This window comes from Coregonus lavaretus, assembly GCF_964263955.1.
Source record: "Coregonus lavaretus genome assembly, contig: HAP1_SCAFFOLD_405, whole genome shotgun sequence".
Taxonomy (NCBI): Eukaryota; Metazoa; Chordata; class Actinopteri; order Salmoniformes; family Salmonidae; genus Coregonus; species Coregonus lavaretus.
The window spans coordinates 117,813-138,804 of record NW_028160816.1 but is presented as its reverse complement, the minus strand read 5'-3'; the positions used below and the strand labels follow the sequence as shown (position 1 = coordinate 138,804).

General features: G+C 45.1%; 1 protein-coding gene across 2 annotated transcripts in view; it reads left to right on the top strand.

The window, feature by feature from the left end:
* The first annotated feature begins 9,368 nt into the window (after positions 1–9,368).
* Positions 9,369–20,992, top strand: part of LOC311121418 (lysosomal proton-coupled steroid conjugate and bile acid symporter SLC46A3-like) — a 38,821-nt gene continuing 27,197 nt past the window's right edge. For both annotated transcript variants that reach the window (XM_084195914.1, XM_084195915.1), the window contains exons 1-2: positions 9,369–9,447; positions 13,121–13,339. In XM_084195914.1, coding sequence (XP_084052040.1) covers positions 13,157–13,339 — 183 coding nt within the window. In that variant the 5' untranslated portion in view covers positions 9,369–9,447; positions 13,121–13,156. The remainder of the gene's footprint in view (positions 9,448–13,120; positions 13,340–20,992) is intronic.

Here is a 20,992-nt window from a genome sequence, read left to right as displayed (position 1 = left end):
CAATCTTTTTATGCTGCTGCTACTCTGTTAATTATTTATGCATAGTCACTTTAACTCTACACACATGTAAATATACATTTACATCATTTAGCAGACACTCTTATCCAGAGCAACTTACATTATTATTTATTTTTTTCATACCCCCTGTGGGAATTGAACCCACAACCCTGGCGTTGCAAACGCCATGCTCTATCAACTGAGCTACATCCCTGCCGGCCATTCCCTCCCCTACCCTGGACCAATTGCACGCCGCCCCATGGGTCTCCCGGTCACGGCCGGCTACGACAGAGCCTGGATTCGAACCAGGATCTCTAGTGGCACAGCTAGCACTGCGATGCAGTGCCTTAGACCACTGCGCCACTCAGGAGACATATTACTTCAACTACCTCAACTAGCCGGTGCCCCCGCACATTGACTCTGCACCGGTACCCCCCTGTATATATAGCCTCCCTACTGTTATTTTATTTTACTTCTGTTCTTTTTTTCTCAACACTATTTTGTTGTTGTTTTATTTTACTTTTTTATTAAAAATAAATGCACTGTTGGTTAAGGGCTGTAAGTAAGCATTTCACTGTAATGTCTGCACCTGTTGTATTCGGCATATGTGGCCAATAACATTTGATTTGATTTGATGTGTTGGGGCGGTATGCGAATTGGAGTGGGTCTAGGGTTTCCGGGATGATGGTGTTGATGTGAGCCATGAGCAGCCATTCAAAGCACTTCATGGCTACTGACGTGAGTGCTACGGGGCGGTAGTCATTTAGGCAAGTTACCTTCGCTTTCTTGGGCACAGGGACTATGGTGGTCTGCTTGAAACATGTACAGTGAGGGAAAAAAAGTATTTGATCCCCTGCTGAATTTGTACGTTTGCCCACTGACAAAGACATGATCAGTCTATCATTTTAATGGTAGGTTTATTTGAACAGTGAGAGACAGAATAACAACAAAAAAATCCAGAAAAATGCATGTCAAAAATGTTATAAATTGATTAGCATTTTAATGAGGGTGTCACGCCCTGGCTCTGGGGACTCTTATATGTTGAGCCAGGGTGTGGATTTTCTATGTGTTCTTTTCTATGTTTTGTTCTAGTTCGTGTATTTCTATGTTGGCCAGGGTGGTTCCCAATCAGAGGCAGCTGTAGCTTGTTGTCTCTGATTGGGGACCATACTTAGGCAGCCTGTTTGGCACTGTTTATTGTGGGATCTTGTTCCGGAAGGTTCGTGTTCAACCCAGGACTTCACGTATCGTTTGTTGTTTTGTTTTGATCATGTGTTAAGTACGTAAATAAAGAATGTACGCATATCACGCTGCGCCTTGGTCCGCTTCATCTAACGACGATCGTGACAGAGGGAAATAAGTATTTGACTCCTCTGCAAAACATGACTTAGTACTTGGTGGCAAAACCCTTGTTGGCAATCACAGAGGTCAGATGTTTCTTGTAGTTGGCCACCAGGTTTGCACACATCTCAGGAGGGATTTTGTCCCACTCCTCTTTGCAGATCTTCTCCAAGTCATTAAGGTTTCGAGGCTGACGTTTGGCAACTCGAAACTTCAGCTCCCTCCACATATTTTCTATGTGATTAAGGTCTGGAGACTGGCTAGGCCACTCCAGGACCTTAATGTGCTTCTTCTTGAGCCACTCCTTTGTTGCCTTGGCCGTGTGTTTTGGGTCATTGTCATACAGGAATACCCATCCACGACCCATTTTCAATGCCCTGGCTGAGGGAAGGTTCTCACCCAAGATTTGACGGTACATGGCCCCGTCCATCATCCCTTTGATGCAGTGAAGTTGTCCTGTCCCCTTAGCAGAAAAACACTCCCAAAGCATAATGTTTCCACCTCCATGTTTGACGGTGGGGATGGTGTCCTTGGGGTCATAGGCAGCATTCCTCCTCCTCCAAACACGGCGAGTTGAGTTGATGCCAAAGAGCTCCATTTTGGTCTCATCTGACCACAACACTTTCACCCAGTTCCCAGGGGAAGTGGACGGCCGTATGTATCCCTGTCTCAGAGATTCGGTGACGTATGTCTCCATAGCCGCCGTCTCCTCCTGAGACAGAGGATACACATGACTACGCGGAAGCGCAGCGCCTACTTGGAGGTCTATCGCACAATCCCCCTGTCGATGAGGTGGTAATTGAGTCGCCTTCTTTTTACAGAAGGTGAGTGCCAAATCGGCATACTCAGGTGGAATGTGCATGGTGGGAACTTGGTTCGGGCTTTCCACCGTCGTTGCCCCTACGGAAACATCTACACACCGCCGAAACACTGATCAGACCATCCCTTGAGAGCCCTCTGTTGCCATGAAATGTTGGGGTCATGAGATGTTAACCAGGGAAGCCCCAACACCACGGGAAATGCAGGAGAATCAATCAAATTCAAACGTAGTATCTCCTCATGACCCTCCTGCGTTTTCATCCTGAGAGGCGCTGTGACCTCCCTAATCAACCCTGACCCCAAAGGGCGGCTATCTAGGGCATGGATAGGGAAGGGCACATCAACAGGTACAATAGGGATCCCTAACTTATAGGTGAACTGGCGATCGATAAAATTCCCAGCTGCGCCTGAATCTACTAGCGCCTTATGCTGGGAATGAGGATAAACCTCGGGAAACACAACTTTAATACACATATGCGCAACAGAGAGCTCTGGGTGAGTTGGGTGCCTACTCACCTGGAATGACTCATCAGTGCACTGCCTACTGCCTCGATTCCTAGGAGATCCTCCCCAGCACCGACCAGCAGTGTGTCCTCTGCGGCCACAGTTGGTGCAGGGGATGGCCTCCCTCCTGGTCTCTCTCCTGGTCTCCCTAGCACCAGCACCTCCGAGCTCCATAGGGGTCGGCTCGGAAGTGCTGGGGGATGGAATGGATGGCCCTGAATCCGGACGTCCGCGGGTAGCCAACAGGGTATCCAGGCGAATTGACATGTCCACCAGTTGGTCGAAGCTGAGGTTGGTGTCCCTGCAGGCCAATTCCCGACGAACGTCCTCCCTCAGGCTACATCTGTAGTGGTCGATGAGGGCCCTCTCATTCCATCCCACGTTGGCAGCCAGCATCCGGAAGTCCAGCGCGAACTCCTGTGCGCTCCTCCTCCCCTGTCTAAGGTGGAATAGACGCTCACCCGCCACTTTACCCTCTGGTGGATGATCGAATACTGCCCTGAAGCGGCGGGTGAACTCTGCATAGTTGACAGTAGCGGCGTCTATTCCCCCCCACTCGGCATTGGCCCACTCCAGCGCCTTGCCGGACAGACAGGAGATGAGGGCGGACACGCTCTTGTATCCCGAGGGCACCGGGTGGATGGTTGCTAGGTATAGTTCAACCTGGAGCAGGAAACCCTGACACCCGGCCGCTGTGCCATCATAAGCCCTCGGGAGCGAGAGCCGAATCCCACTGGACCCCGGAGGTGAAGCGATGGGCATCGCCGATGGTGGTGGTATCGTTGGAGGAGGTGTAGGCAGACCCTCTCTTTCCCATCGCCCAATAGTGCTCACCACCTGTTCCATGGCGGTGCCGAGAGCCTGGATCATGGCCGCTTGGTGTTCGACGCGTTCCTCCATTGATCCAGCTGGCACCGCCGCTCCTGCTGACTCCATGAGTGGTGTGTGATTCTGTCAAGGTGACGTGTATGCGGGAAACGAAGTCAAGCGCAGGACACGAACTACTGGCAGAACATACTTTACTAAACACAGTAAAGAAAGGACAAAACAAAAACTCCAAACAGGGAGGAACAAATAACACATACAACCAGCACTGCCGACCTAACGGAAAACAATCACACACAATAACCAATGAGAGACAGGGGTTTATAAAGGGAATACAATCAACACTAATGGGACACAGGTGCAAACAATCAGGACAAACTAGACAAACACCGAAAAATAGATCGGTGGCAGCAAGTACTCCGGGGACGACGAACGCCGAAGCCTGCCCGAGCAAGGAGGAGGGGCAGCCTCGGCTGATTCCGTGACAATAAAACTATAGGACTAAACCATAAAATATGTCTCTGAGAAAATGGGATGATGGCTCTCTTGTAATGCCAAACAACTTGTAATGCCAAACAACTTGTAATGCCAAACAACTTGTAATGCCAAACAACTTGTAATGCCAAACAACTTGTAATGCCAAACAGATGAGGAAGGGCGATATCCGGCAGATTGAGACGCAGCCCATGCAACAAAAACAAAGATCTCTAGCTTAAACAGACCGATTTTGATGGGGATTTTTTAATGATGTTAATTACATTTCTGTGGGGGCATGGAAATTGTAGGCTAAATAAAGGAATTAGTAGTGTTTTAGCACCATTAAATATTATGAACTGGACTGTGTGTCTTTAAAGATAGCTTGCCTGGCTACACAGACTGTGGCTAGCCAGACTCCTTGCTCCGGCCAAACACTACACTTTTCTCTTAGTCAATCATCCTTGCCTGGCTTCCACTGTACTAAAACATGGCAGTAAACCCCCTAACCTGTAGTTTACAGCAGCATAGTAAAACATGGCAGTAAACCCCCTTACCTGTAGTTTACAGCAGCATAGTAAAACATGGCAGTAAACCCCCTAACCTGTAGTTTACAGCAGCATAGTAAAACATGGCAGTAAACCCCCTTACCTGTAGTTTACAGCAGCATAGTAAAACATGGCAGTAAACCCCCTTACCTGTAGTTTACAGCAGCATAGTAAAACATGGCAGTAAACCCCCTTACCTGTAGTTTACAGCAGCATAGTAAAACATGGCAGTAAACCCCCTTACCTGTAGTTTACAGCAGCATAGTAAAACATGGCAGTAAACCCCCTTACCTGTAGTTTACAGCAGCATAGTAAAACATGGCAGTAAACCCCCTTACCTGTAGTTTATAGCAGCATAGTAAAACATGGCAGTAAACCCCCTTACCTGTAGTTTACAGCAGCATAGTAAAACATGGCAGTAAACCCCCTTACCTGTAGTTTATAGCAGCATAGTAAAACATGGCAGTAAACCCCCTTACCTGTAGTTTACAGCAGCATAGTAAAACATGGCAGTAAACCCCCTTACCTGTAGTTTACAGCAGCATAGTAAAACATGGCAGTAAACCCCCTTACCTGTAGTTTACAGCAGCATAGTAAAACATGGCAGTAAACCCCCTTACCTGTAGTTTACAGCAGCATAGTAAAACATGGCAGTAAACCCCCTTACCTGTAGTTTACAGCAGCATAGTAAAACATGGCAGTAAACCCCCTTACCTGTAGTTTACAGCAGCATAGTAAAACATGGCAGTAAACCCCCTTACCTGTAGTTTACAGCAGCATAGTAAAACATGGCAGTAAACCCCCTTACCTGTAGTTTACAGCAGCATAGTAAAACATGGCAGTAAACCCCCTTACCTGTAGTTTATAGCAGCATAGTAAAACATGGCAGTAAACCCTCTTACCTGTAGTTTATAGCAGCATAGTAAAACATGGCAGTAAACCCCCTTACCTGTAGTTTACAGCAGCATAGTAAAACATGGCAGTAAACCCCCTTACCTGTAGTTTATAGCAGCATAGTAAAACATGGCAGTAAACCCCCTTACCTGTAGTTTATAGCAGCATAGTAAAACATGGCAGTAAACCCCCTTACCTGTAGTTTACAGCAGCATAGTAAAACATGGCAGTAAACCCCCTTACCTGTAGTTTACATCAGCATAGTAAAACATGGCAGTAAACCCCCTTACCTGTAGTTTACAGCAGCATAGTAAAACATGGCAGTAAACCCCCTTACCTGTAGTTTATAGCAGCATAGTAAAACATGGCAGTAAACCCCCTTACCTGTAGTTTACAGCAGCATAGTAAAACATGGCAGTAAACCCCCTTACCTGTAGTTTACAGCAGCATAGTAAAACATGGCAGTAAACCCCCTTACCTGTAGTTTACAGCAGCATAGTAAAACATGGCAGTAAACCCCCTTGCCTGTAGTTTACAGCAGCATAGTAAAACATGGCAGTAAACCCCCTTACCTGTAGTTTACAGCAGCATAGTAAAACATGGCAGTAAACCCCCTTACCTGTAGTTTACATCAGCATAGTAAAACATGGCAGTAAACCCCCTTACCTGTAGTTTACAGCAGCATAGTAAAACATGGCAGTAAACCCCCTTACCTGTAGTTTATAGCAGCATAGTAAAACATGGCAGTAAACCCCCTTACCTGTAGTTTACAGCAGCATAGTAAAACATGGCAGTAAACCCCCTTACCTGTAGTTTATAGCAGCATAGTAAAACATGGCAGTAAACCCCTTACCTGTAGTTTACAGCAGCATAGTAAAACATGGCAGTAAACCCCCTTACCTGTAGATTACAGCAGCATAGTTAAACATGGCAGTAAACCCCCTTACCTGTAGTTTACAGCAGCATAGTAAAACATGGCAGTAAACCCCCTTACCTGTAGTTTACAGCAGCATAGTAAAACATGGCAGTAAACCCCCTTACCTGTAATTTATAGCAGCATAGTAAAACATGGCAGTAAACCCCCTTACCTGTAGTTTACAGCAGCATAGTAAAACATGGCAGTAAACCCCCGTAGCTGTAATTAATAGCAGCATAGTAAAACATGGCAGTAAACCCCCTTACCTGTAGTTTACAGCAGCATAGTAAAACATGGCAGTAAACCCCCTTACCTGTAGTTTACAGCAGCATAGTAAAACATGGCAGTAAACCCCCTTACCTGTAATCTATAGCAGCATAGTAAAACATGGCAGTAAACCCCCTTACCTGTAGTTTACAGCAGCATAGTAAAACATGGCAGTAAACCCCCGTAGCTGTAATTAATAGCAGCATAGTAAAACATGGCAGTAAACCCCCTTACCTGTAGTTTACAGCAGCATAGTAAAACATGGCAGTAAACCCCCTTACCTGTAGTTTATAGCAGCATAGTAAAACATGGCAGTAAACCCCCTAACTGTAGTTTACAGCAGGATAGTAAAACATGGCAGTAAACCCCCTTACCTGTAGTTTATAGCAGCATAGTAAAACATGGCAGTAAACCCCCTTACCTGTAGTTTATAGCAGCATAGTAAAACATGGCAGTAAACTCCCTTACCTGTAGTTTACAGCAGCATAGTAAAACATGGCAGTAAACCCCCTTACCTGTAGTTTACATCAGCATAGTAAAACATGGCAGTAAACCCCCTTACCTGTAGTTTACATCAGCATAGTAAAACATGGCAGTAAACTCCCTTACCTGTAGTTTACAGCAGCATAGTAAAACATGGCAGTAAACTCCCTTACCTGTAGTTTACAGCAGCTAGTAAAACATGGCAGTAAACCCCCTTACCTGTAGTTTATAGCAGCATAGTAAAACATGGCAGTAAACCCTCTTACCTGTAGTTTACAGCAGCATAGTAAAACATGGCAGTAAACCCCCTTACCTGTAGTTTACAGCAGCATAGTAAAACATGGCAGTAAACCCCCTTACCTGTAGTTTACAGCAGCATAGTAAAACATGGCAGTAAACCCCCTTACCTGTAGTTTACAGCAGCATAGTAAAACATGGCAGTAAACCCCCTTACCTGTAGTTTACAGCAGCATAGTAAAACATGGCAGTAAACCCCCTTACCTGTAGTTTACAGCAGCATAGTAAAACATGGCAGTAAACCCCCTTACCTGTAGTTTACAGCAGCATAGTAAAACATGGCAGTAAACCCCCTTACCTGTAGTTTACAGCAGCATAGTAAAACATGGCAGTAAACACCTTACCTGTAGTTTACAGCAGCATAGTAAAACATGGCAGTAAACCCCCTTACCTGTAGTTTACAGCAGCATAGTTAAACATGGCAGTAAACTCCCTTACCTGTAGTTTACAGCAGCATAGTAAAACACGGCAGTAAACCCCCTTACCTGTAGGACTAAAGGAAATCAGCTTTATGATCTAAGTAGGCCGGGAAGGAAGGGTCTACATACCTGGATGTCACCAACCACTAGGCCGGTAAGGAAGGATCAACAGCAATCGAGTCAGTCAGGAATTCTTGTGTCCAGCCTAATCAACTGCGTGGCCAAAACGCGGAGCTTCTCCCTATTCCAGTGCCCATGCGTGGCCCAACACGCGGAGCTTCTCCCTATTCCAGTGCCCATGCGTGGCCAACACGCGGAGCTTCTCCCTATTCCAGTGCCCATGCGTGCCCAACACGCGGAGCTTCTCCCTATTCCAGTGCCCATGCGTGGCCCAACACGCGGAGCTTCTCCCTATTCCAGTGCCCATGCGTGGCCCAACACGCGGAGCTTCTCCCTGTTCCAGTGCCCATGCGTGGCCAACACGCGGAGCTTCTCCCTATTCCAGTGCCCATGCGTGGCCAACACGCGGAGCTTCTCCCTATTCCAGTGCCCATGCGTGGCCAACACGCGGAGCTTCTCCCTATTCCAGTGCCCATGCGTGGCCCAACACGCGGAGCTTCTCCCTATTCCAGTGCCCACCACAGATCGATGTTGATGGCTAGTGCAGTATTACGAAGATGACAGCCAGGCGCGGTGGGAATTCAAGCAGGATGGATTTAACTAAGCTATCAATCAGCAGCTCACATCAATTGGTTGAATTTAGCAAATTGGTGCATATAAAATAATGCAGTGTTCTTCTCGCTAGTGACAGCTTATGTAGCCAACATCCTCAGCTAAAGAACGGTATCTAGTTGAACTATTTCCTCGTATTTATCCATCAGCTTTAAATGGTACACCGTAGAAAAATGACATTTGTTAAAACCTATTACCGTTCCTCCACTGCCGGCGACCTCAATAATAACTAAATATTTCCCCCAACGTGACGTAGCAACACACCTTCTCTTACGTTAACGTTAAATCACATTTACATAAAGTGATGGATATTTTAAATAAAGGAAAACTGAGTGAACTGAAGGAGAAAAAGTGAATACAGCAACACCAAGATAAACAAATTCAACAGGAGATTCCATACAGGTACATTAGTTTCCCTTTGAACGTTATATTTTGGTTAAATAATAATAATATGCCATTTAGCAGACGCTTTTATCCAAAGCGACTTACAGTCATGCGTGCATACATTTTTATGTATGAGGGGTCCCGGGGATCGAACCCACTACCCTGGCGTTACAAGCGCCGTGCTCTACCAGCTGAGCTACAGAGGATGTATTCAGATGTAATACCAATACAGTACTAGATGTCTGAGGTAACCAATGTGGAGACAAACAGAAAAACGAAAAAGACTATCAGTGACTGTCACTAAATGTTCTGCTGTATGGAGAACGACCCTCACTGTCCTTTCAAATGACTGACAGCTGCTCTGGGACGCGCCCCTGAGTGTTATCCAATCACAGGGCGAGAGGGGCGGGACGCAGGACGTTAAACCTTTTATAAGTGGTGGATCTCTAAACACTGTACAGATGTCCGCAGAAATGGTCTAAACATCCAGGACGAGTGGGAAAGGCGTTTTAAAATACTTACTCTAAACCAAATGACAAACTAAAAGGTGAGAAATTGTCTATTTTTGCCAGTGATATCATGCATGTTCTTTATCCTAATATCTCGGTCAGTCAGTGAGCACGGTTACACTTTGCTCACCTTTTATCGTAGCAGGCTACGTCTCATCAGTTCCTATTGTTTGTGTCAGCTAATATTGACACATAACTGAACTAGAGGTCTTGACATGTTGAATGCGCTGAGCTGTCCGTTCAGACGACTAGCACACAACTCGGACACAAACATGCATACCCCTCAAGACATGCCACCAGAGGTATCTTTACAGTCCCCAAGTCCAGAACAGACTCCGGGAAACGCACAGTACTACACCGAGCCATGATTACGTGGAACTCTATTCCACATCAGGTAACTCATGCAAGGAGTAAAATCAGATTAAAAAAAAAAAAAAAACGGAACAACGCAGACTGTGAAGAGACACACGGGCACACGCTAGCACACGCACTCTACACACACGTACATTGTAATATTGTTGTATGGTGGTATTATACATTTTGTGTTGTAGATATGTAGTGGTGTAATGATGTTATATGATGTTCTGATTCATTTCGGAGTTTTTTTGTGTGTGTGTGCTGTGCCTTAATGTGTTTGGACCCCAGGAAGAGTAGTTGCTGCCTTGGCAGGAACTAATGGGGTTCCATAATAAACCACAGGAAGAGTAGCTGCTGCCTTGGCAGGAACTAATGGGGATCCATAATAAACCCCAGGAAGAGTAGCTGCTGCCTTGGCAGGAACTAATGGGGATCCATAATAAACCCCAGGAAGAGTAGCTGCTGCCTTGGCAGGAACTAATGGGGATCCATAATAAACCCCAGGAAGAGTAGCTGCTGCCTTGGCAGGAACTAATGGGGATCCATAATAAACCCCAGGAAGAGTAGCTGCTGCCTTGGCAGGAACTAATGGGGATCCATAATAAACCCCAGGAAGAGTAGCTGCTGCCTTGGCAGGAACTAATGGGGATCCATAATAAACCACAGGAAAAGTAGCTGCTGCCTTGGCAGGAACTAATGGGGATCCATAATAAACCCCAGGAAGAGTAGCTGCTGCCTTGGCAGGAACTAATGGGGATCCATAATAAACCCCAGGAAGAGTAGCTGCTGCCTTGGCAGGAACTAATGGGGATCCATAATAAACCCCAGGAAGAGTAGCTGCTGCCTTGGCAGGAACTAATGGGGATCCATAATAAACCCTATGAAGAGTAGCTGCTGCCTTGGCAGGAACTAATGGGGATCCATAATAAACCCCAGGAAGAGTAGCTGCTGCCTTGGCAGGAACTAATGGGGATCCATAATAAACCCCAGGAAGAGTAGCTGCTGCCTTGGCAGGAACTACTGGGGATCCATAATAAATCCCAGGAAGAGTAGCTGCTGCCTTGGCAGGAACTAATGGGGATCCATAATAAACCCCAGGAAGAGTAGCTGCTGCCTTGGCAGGAACTAATGGGGATCCATAATAAACCCCAGGAAGAGTAGCTGCTGCCTTGGCAGGAACTAATGGGGATCCATAATAAACCCCAGGAAGAGTAGCTGCTGCCTTGGCAGGAACTAATGGGGATCCATAATAAACCCCAGGAAGAGTAGCTGCTGCCTTGGCAGGAACTACTGGGGATCCATAATAAACCCCAGGAAGAGTAGCTGCTGCCTTGGCAGGAACTAATGGGGATCCATAATAAACCCCAGGAAGAGTAGCTGCTTCCTTGGCAGGAAGTAATGGGGATCCATAATAAACCCCAGGAAGAGTAGCTGCTGCCTTGGCAGGAACTAATGGGGATCCATAATAAACCCCAGGAAGAGTAGCTGCTGCCTTGGCAGGAACTACTGGGGATCCATAATAAACCCCAGGAAGAGTAGCTGCTGCCTTGGCAGGAACTAATGGGGATCCATAATAAACCCCAGGAAGAGTAGCTGCTGCCTTGGCAGGAACTAATGGGGATCCATAATAAACCCCAGGAAGAGTAGCTGCTGCCTTGGCAGGAACTAATGGGGATCCATAATAAACCCCAGGAAGAGTAGCTGCTGCCTTGGCAGGGGGATCCATAATAAACCCCAGGAAGAGTAGCTGCTGCCTTGGCAGGGGGATCCATAATAAACCCCAGGAAGAGCAGCTGCTGCCTTGGCAGGGGGGGGGTCCATAATAAATACAAACTATGAGTAAGACTTGGAAGAAGAAGACTACCTACTTTGACATGTGGTATTTTTTATATATATATAAAAAAAAATATGTCAATGTTTTTTTTTCTATACTTGTTGTCAAGAATCCTCAATCTATTTTGGCTGACGTTCCAATCTCTATGTATTAATCCAGACCGTAGCCTACAGTATGCTTGTAACTTCTTGGCACAGGCATTCTCTTTATTTGCATACAGGCTGAGTCTAGCCGTATGCATTATCTTTAGAAAGCAAGCCGTAGGCTCATTAGACTTGGTCTGACTACACATCACAGCTGGTGTGACTTGACAGTCTTTTCCTGTGTGTTCCATTTCTCTACTGTATGGTTCTCTCTCTTCAGGTATATCTAACCAAGTGACTAAAAATAGTTTAGTTATAGCAGGCACACCATGCCCAGTCTCCGTCCTGGAGGGCCAAAACACTTCTGGTTTTCATCCTATCCTTCTAATTAGGGACTCATTCAGTGCAATTAACTACCAGGTAGAAACAAAACCCGGAAGCGGTTTCAGCCCTCCAGGACCGAGACTGGGAAGCCCTGTGCTATACTGTTGTTTGAAGACACAATGATGAAAACAGAAGTATAAATGGGCTACGTACTGTTCTGGCTCACCTGTTTACATTCCATCCCGTGTCCAGGTTATCCCTGTATAAAACCCAATACATTCGATTCAAGGACCACTTTGCAAACATGTTTTAATTAATGCTTTTAACTATCCTCTGGGGATCCAATGCTTTTAACTGTCCTCTGGGGATCCAATGCTTTTAACTATCCTCTGGGGATCCAATGTACATCTTGTTGTATTATGTTTTACCCAAATACATTCAATACCTCCCCTCTCAAGGATCTGTTCTGTCCACTGAACTCTCCTACCTTGTCTCCCAGGGATCTGTCTGTCCACTCCCCTCCCAGGGATCTGTCTGTCCATCCCCTCCCAGGGATCTGTCGACTCCCCTCCCAGGGATCTGTCCACTCCCCTCCCAGGGATCTGTCTGTCCATCCCCTCCCAGGGATCTGTCTGTCCACTCCCCTCCCAGGGATCTGTCTGTCCACTCCCCTCCCAGGGATCTGTCTGTCCACTCCCCTCCCAGGGATCTGTCCACTCCCCTCCCAGGGATCTGTCTGTCCACTCCCCTCCCAGGGATCTGTCCACTCCCCTCCCAGGGATCTGTCTGTCCACTCCCCTCCCAGGGATCTGTCTGTCCACTCCCCTCCCAGGGATCTGTCTGTCCACTCCCCTCCCAGGGATCTGTCTGTCCAATCCCCTCCCAGGGATCTGTCTGTCCACTCCCCTCCCAGGGATCTGTCTGTCCACTCCCCTCCCAGGGATCTGTCTGTCCACTCCCCTCCCAGGGATCTGTCCACTCCCCTCCCAGGGATCTGTCTGTCCACTCCCCTCCCAGGGATCTGTCTGTCCCCTCCCCTCCCAGGGATCTGTCTGTCCACTCCCCTCCCAGGGATCTGTTCTGTCCACTGAACTCTCCTACCTTGTCTTCCAGGGATCTGCCTTTTGTGTCCACTCTCCCCTGAGGAGAATGAAGGGGTTATTCCTGGTAGAGCCACTGGTTGCCTTCTATGCCTTCGCCAGTTTCCTCATCTACCCCCTGGTACAGCAGTATGTCTACAGGAGGCTATGGCAGGAGATGACCAACACAACCTACCCTGTCTCTGACAACAGCTCACGCTGCGATCCCTCCGACACCAGCAGCCACCATGAGGTTAGTTACAACACCTCACGCTGCGATCCCTCCGACACCAGCAGCCACCATGAGGTTAGTTACAACACCTCACGCTGCGATCCCTCCGACACCAGCAGCCACCATGAGGTTAGTTACAACACCTCACGCTGCGATCCCTCCGACACCAGCAGCCACCATGAGGTTAGTTACTGTGGAACGCCCAACCAACAGAACGAAGGAAGGATTCATCCATACAAATGATCTATAGGTTTTAGTCATGTAAACAGTAATGTAATGTTGCTCTCATGGACTGTCCTTCCCTGAAAACTACATATAGGGGTTATATAGGCCTAACCAACAAAACTACATACAGTCAGGAAAAAAAGTATTTGATCCCCTGCTGATTTTGTACGTTTGCCCACTGACAAAGAAATGATCAGTCTATAGTGGTTGGCTAGTGGTTGTATTAATTTGGGATCTATTGCGTCCCACAACTGTCCCAGACTATGTTTGGAATATTTATTTCTCGCACAGAATAGAACAGGTCGACTTTTGTACTATGGGGGATAGTAGATTGACATAGGCTAGTGCTTTTGCTGTTCGTTAGGCCTACTCATCTTGTTGGCTGATATGCACCTCGGAATTGGATAAGGGCGCGTGCGGTTGTGTCCCCGATGTGTCTCTCTTCACTTGTAGAAAGACCGGATCACCTGATGGAGAGCCATGTGAGTGACAGGTGCTTCGGAGCGTGCAGCACTCCGGGCCAAGGGCACACCGGCCACTGGCCGCAAAAGGCATGGATTTCTTTAGGGTACATTACGGCCACACAAAGGGGAATGCCGCCTTGAAATTCGAGGCATTAACAAGTGCTTGTCCAATTGTGAATGAGAGACAGATGAAGTGTGTACAGCCTGCGCTTAAAACAAAGCAGAGCTCATGCCTTTCAAGTGACTTTTTTTTCAAATCATCATTAGTCGCATCATGCAGTCTTACAATGTATTAAAAATCAAAACATATAGCCCAACGTTTGTAGAACAACTAAAGTTACAGTTGAAGTCTACGTACACCTTAGCCAAATACATTTAAACTCAGTTTTTCGCAATTCCTGACATTTAATCCTAGTAAAAAAATTCTGTCTTAGGTCAGTTAGGATCACCACTTTATTTTAAAATGTCAGAATAATAGTACAGTGATTTATTTCAGCTTTTATTTCTTTCATCACATTCCCAGTGGGTCAGAAGTTTACATACACTCAATTAGTATTTGGTAGCATTACCTTTAAATTGTTTAACCTGGGTCAAACGTTTCGGGTAGCCTTCCACAAGCTTCCCACAATAAGTTGGGTGAATTTTGGCCCATTCCTCCTGACAGAGCTGGTGTAACTGAGTCAGGTTTGTAGGCCTCCTTGCTCGCACACACTTTTTCAGTTCTGCCCACAAATGTTCTATAGGATTGAGGTCAGGGCTTTGTGACGGCCACTCCAATACCTTGACTTTGTTGTCCTTAAGCCATTTTGCCACAACTTTGGAAGTATGCTTGGGGTCATTGTCCATTTGGAAGACCCATTTGCGACCAAGCTTTAACTTCCTGACTGATGTCTTGAGATGTTGCTTCAATATATCCACATAATTTTCCTTCCTCATGATGCCATCTATTTTGTGAAGTTCACCAGTCCCTCCTGCATCAAAGCACCCCCACAGCATGATGCTGCCACCCCCGTGCTTCACGGTTTGGATGGTGTTCTTCGGCTTGCAAGCGTCCCCCTTTTTCCTGCAAACATAACGATGGTCATTATGGCCAAACAGTTCTATTTTTGTTTCATCAGACCAGAGGACATTTCTCCAAAATGTACGATCTTTGTCCCCATGTGCAGTTGCAAACCGTAGTCTGGCTTTTTTATGGCGGTTTTGGAGCAGTGGCTTCTTCCTTGCTGAGCAGCCTTTCAGGTTATTTCGATATAGGACACGTTTTACTGTGGATATAGATACTTGTACCTGTTTCCTCCAGCATCTTCACATGGTCCTTTGCTGTTGTTCTGGGATTGATTTGCACTTTTCGCACCAAAGTACGTTCATCTCTAGGAGACAGAACGCATCTCCTTCCTGAGCAGTATGACGGCTGCGTGGTCCCATGGTGTTTATACTTGCGTACTATTGTTTGTACAGATGAACGTGGTACCTTCAGGCATTTGGAAATTGCTCCCAAGGATGAACCAGACTTGTGGAGGTCTACAATTTTCTTTCTGAGGTCTTGGCTGATTTCTTTTGATTTTCCCATGATGTGAAGCAAAGAGGCACTGCGTTTGAAGGTAGGCCTTGAAATACATCCACAGGTACACCTCCAATTGACTCAAATGATGTCAGTTAGCCTATCAGAAGTTTCTAAAGCCATGACATAGTTTTCTGGAACTTTCCAAGCTGTTTAAAGTCACAGTCAACTTAGTGTATGTAAACTTCTGACCCACTGGAATTGTTATACAGTTAATTATAAGTGAAATAATCTGTCTGTAAACAATTGTTGGAAAAATTACTTGTGTCATGCACAAAGTAGATGTCCTAACCGACTTGCCAAAACTATAGTTTGTTAACAAGACATTTGTGGAGTGGTTGAAAAACGAGTTTTAATGACTCCAACCTAAGTGTATGTAAACTTCCGACTTCAACTGTACATCAATAACTCTAAATGAAGCATAAAGGAGGACCTGTTTCTTTGTTAACCGCTCAACACAGAATAGCCGCATGTGGCCACTTCCTCAAACCGTTTGGAGAAAATATCCTTTCTATTTTATTCAGCTTTGTTCAATTATATTCTTCATTCTATAAAATAATGCTACAGAACTCTAACCAAATCTTGTCTGCTAAATGAACTAGTGTAGCCCACAGCCATATGGCATAGCCAGATCAGGACCTAACATAAGGACAACTCAGAGTACGCTATTCTGTTCTTCTGAAATAGACTACATTTTCTTCATATCATGTTTCTTTAGACCTGTCTAAAATAAATAATGGATTTATTGTGAAGGTGTAGGCTATATTACATGGATTTATTAGACTTTTTTAAATGTAGATGTTCCAAAAGTCTGCATCGGTGGCTTGTAGGCTATGCGTGGAAGCCAGGAGAAGCTAAATGGGTTTGTTAATTAACAGTCAATTACCGTGAGATCGAATGTTATTTGCTTGACAATCACCGGCTGATTACATTTCGTGACCGCCACAGCCCTAGTTGGTTACAACTAGGAGACAGACAGGGGCTGGTTGATAGGAGACAGACAGGGGCTGGCTGATAGGAGACAGACAGGGGCTGGTTGATAGGAGACAGACAGGGGCTGGCTGATAGGAGACAGACAGGGGCTGGCTGATAGGAGACAGACATGGGCTGGCTGACAGGAGACAGACAGGGGCTGGCTGATAGGAGACAGACAGGGGCTGGTTGATAGGAGACAGACAGGGGCTGGCTGATAGGAGACAGACAGGGGCTGGCTGACAGGAGACAGACAGGGGCTGGCTGATAGGAGACAGACAGGGGCTGGTTGATAGGAGACAGACAGGGGCTGGCTGATAGGAGACAGACAGGGGCTGGCTGACAGGAGACAGACAGGGGCTGGCTGATAGGAGACAGACAGGGGCTGGCTGACAGGAGACAGACAGGGGCTGGCTGATAGGAGACAGACAGGGGCTGGCTGACAGGAGACAGACAGGGGCTGGCTGACAGGAGACAGACAGGGGCTGGCTGACAGGAGACAGACAGGGGCTGGCTGACAGGAGACAGACAGGGGCTGGTTGATAGGAGACAGACAGGGGCTGGCTGATAGGAGACAGACAGGGGCTGGCTGATAGGAGACAGACAGGGGCTGGCTGATAGGAGACAGACAGGGGCTGGCTGATAGGAGACAGACAGGGGCTGGTTGATAGGAGACAGACAGGGGCTGGCTGATAGGAGACAGACAGGGGCTGGCTGATAGGAGACAGACAGGGGCTGGTTGACAGGAGACAGACAGGGGCTGGTTGATAGGAGACAGACAGGGGCTGGTTGATAGGAGACAGACAGGGGCTGGTTGATAGGAGACAGACAGGGGCTGGCTGATAGGAGACAGACAGGGGCTGGTTGATGCTGTGTCCTGAAATGTCACCCTATTCCCGTTTTTAGTGCACTAAGATTGACCAGGGTGCCATTAGGGCAGACAGGGTTTCTCCAGGAGATGTGGTTGGCTAAGCAGAGCCTGCAGTCAGTGATTGGCTAAGCAGAGCCTGCTAGTCTAGTCTAGTCTGAAGACACCGTGCAGTCAGTGGCCTTCGGAAGACAGACGCAAGATGGCTTACTTACTTGTTCAGGAGATGCCTGCTGGTTCTCGATTTGACAGGCCAGAACCACCTGTAGCCTACACCTGTTGTGTTTTAGTCAAGGGTTAGCTTCCTCCTGCTTGAAACCTGCTTGACATAAATAACATTCTATTTCCCAGTAGAGCTATCTATTGGCCGATAACAGAGCAGAGCATCGCCACATTTCTCCTTTTCACTTTCTATACTTCCTCTTTTTGTCATGATGGCTATTATAATGCAGTCTGCAATGAATCTCTGTGGATGAAGAGTGTGTGTTCTGTGGAATGTTACAGTTCCTTCTGTGTTCTCACCCCCCCATCGATCAGTGACCTTATTCATTACCTCGTGTGTTTAACTGATTGTGTTTTCAGCCGAGGTAACATTAATAAATTCATTACCTCGTGTGTTTAACTGATTGTGTTTTCAGCCGAGGTAACATTAATAACTTCATTACCTCGTGTGTTTAACTGATTGTCTTGTTGTTTTCAGCCGAGGTAACATTAATAACTTCATTACCTCGTGTGTTTAACTGATTGTGTTTTCAGCCGAGGTAACATTAATAACTTCATTACCTCGTGTGTTTAACTGATTGTCTTGTTGTTTTCAGCCGAGGTAACATTAATAACTTCATTACCTCGTGTGTTTAACTGATTGTGTTTTCAGCCGAGGTAACATTAATAACTTCATTACCTCGTGTGTTTAACTGATTGTGTTTTCAGCCGAGGTAACATTAATAACTTCATTACCTCGTGTGTTTAACTGATTGTCGTGTTGTTTTCAGCCGAGGTAACATTAATAACTTCATTACCTCGTGTGTTTAACTGATTGTGTTTTCAGCCGAGGTAACATTAATAACTTCATTACCTCGTGTGTTTAACTGATTGTCTTGTTGTTTTCAGCCGAGGTAACGTTAATAACTTCATTACCTCGTGTGTTTAACTGATTGTCTTGTTGTTTTCAGCCGAGGTAACGTTAATAACTTCATTACCTCGTGTGTTTAACTGATTGTGTTTTCAGCCGAGGTAACATTAATAACTTCATTACCTCGTGTGTTTAACTGATTGTCTTGTTGTTTTCAGCCGAGGTAACGTTAATAACTTCATTACCTCGTGTGTTTAACTGATTGTGTTTTCAGCCGAGGTAACATTAATAAATTCATTACCTCGTGTGTTTAACTGATTGTGTTTTCAGCCGAGGTAACATTAATAAATTCATTACCTCGTGTGTTTAACTGATTGTGTTTTCAGCCGAGGTAACATTAATAAATTCATTACCTCGTGTGTTTAACTGATTGTGTTTTCAGCCGAGGTAACATTAATAAATTCATTACCTCGTGTGTTTAACTGATTGTGTTTTCAGCCGAGGTAACATTAGTAAATTCATTACCTCGTGTGTTTAACTGATTGTGTTTTCAGCCGAGGTAACATTAATAACTTCATTACCTCGTGTGTTTAACTGATTGTGTTTTCAGCCGAGGTAACATTAATAACTTAATTACCTCGTGTGTTTAACTGATTGTGTTTTCAGCCGAGGTAACATTAATAACTTCATTACCTCGTGTGTTTAACTGATTGTCTTGTTGTTTTCAGCCGAGGTAACATTAATAACTTCATTACCTCGTGTGTTTAACTGATTGTGTTTTCAGCCGAGGTAACATTAATAACTTCATTACCTCGTGTGTTTAACTGATTGTCTTGTTGTTTTCAGCCGAGGTAACGTTAATAACTTCATTACCTCGTGTGTTTAACTGATTGTCTTGTTGTTTTCAGCCGAGGTAACGTTAATAACTTCATTACCTCGTGTGTTTAACTGATTGTGTTTTCAGCCGAGGTAACATTAATAACTTCATTACCTCGTGTGTTTAACTGATTGTCTTGTTGTTTTCAGCCGAGGTAACGTTAATAACTTAATTACCTTGTGTGTTTAACTGATTGTGTTTTCAGCCGAGGTAACATTAATAACTTCATTACCTCGTGTGTTTAACTGATTGTGTTTTCAGCCGAGGTAACATTAATAACTTCATTACCTCGTGTGTTTAACTGATTGTCTTGTTGTTTTCAGCCGAGGTAACATTAATAACTTCATTACCTCGTGTGTTTAACTGATTGTGTTTTCAGCCGAGGTAACATTAATAAATTCATTACCTCGTGTGTTTAACTGATTGTGTTTTCAGCCGAGGTAACATTAGTAAATTCATTACCTCGTGTGTTTAACTGATTGTGTTTTCAGCCGAGGTAACATTAATAACTTCATTACCTCGTGTGTTTAACTGATTGTCTTGTTGTTTTCAGCCGAGGTAACATGAATAACTTCATTACCTCGTGTGTTTAACTGATTGTGTTTTCAGCCGAGGTAACATTAATAACTTCATTACCTCGTGTGTTTAACTGATTGTGTTTTCAGCCGAGGTAAAATTAATAACTTCATTACCTCGTGTGTTTAACTGATTGTGTTTTCAGCCGAGGTAACATTAATAACTTCATTACCTCGTGTGTTTAACTGATTGTGTTTTCAGCCGAGGTAACATTAATAACTTCATTACCTCGTGTGTTTAACTGATTGTGTTTTCAGCCGAGGTAACATTAATAACTTCATTACCTCGTGTGTTTAACTGATTGTCTTGTTGTTTTCAGCCGAGGTAACATTAATAACTTAATTACCTTGTGTGTTTAACTGATTGTGTTTTCAGCCGAGGTAACATTAATAACTTCATTACCTCGTGTGTTTAACTGATTGTGTTTTCAGCCGAGGTAACATTAATAACTTCATTACCTCGTGTGTTTAACTGATTGTCTTGTTGTTTTCAGCCGAGGTAACATTAATAACTTCATTACCTCGTGTGTTTAACTGATTGTGTTTTCAGCCGAGGTAACATTAATAAATTCATTACCTCGTGTGTTTAACTGATTGTGTTTTCAGCCGAGGTAACATTAATAAATTCATTACCTCGTGTGTTTAACTGATTGTGTTTTCAGCCGAGGTAACATTAATAAATTCATTACCTCGTGTGTTTAACTGATTGTGTTTTCAGCCGAGGTAACATTAATAAATTCATTACCTCGTGTGTTTAACTGATTGTGTTTTCAGCCGAGGTAACATTAATAAATTCATTACCTCGTGTGTTTAACTGATTGTGTTTTCAGCCGAGGTAACATTAATAAATTCATTACCTCGTGTGTTTAACTGATTGTGTTTTCAGCCGAGGTAACATTAATAAATTCATTACCTCGTGTGTTTAACTGATTGTGTTTTCAGCCGAGGTAACATTAATAAATTCATTACCTCGTGTGTTTAACTGATTGTGTTTTCAGCCGAGGTAACATTAATAAATTCATTACCTCGTGTGTTTAACTGATTGTGTTTTCAGCCGAGG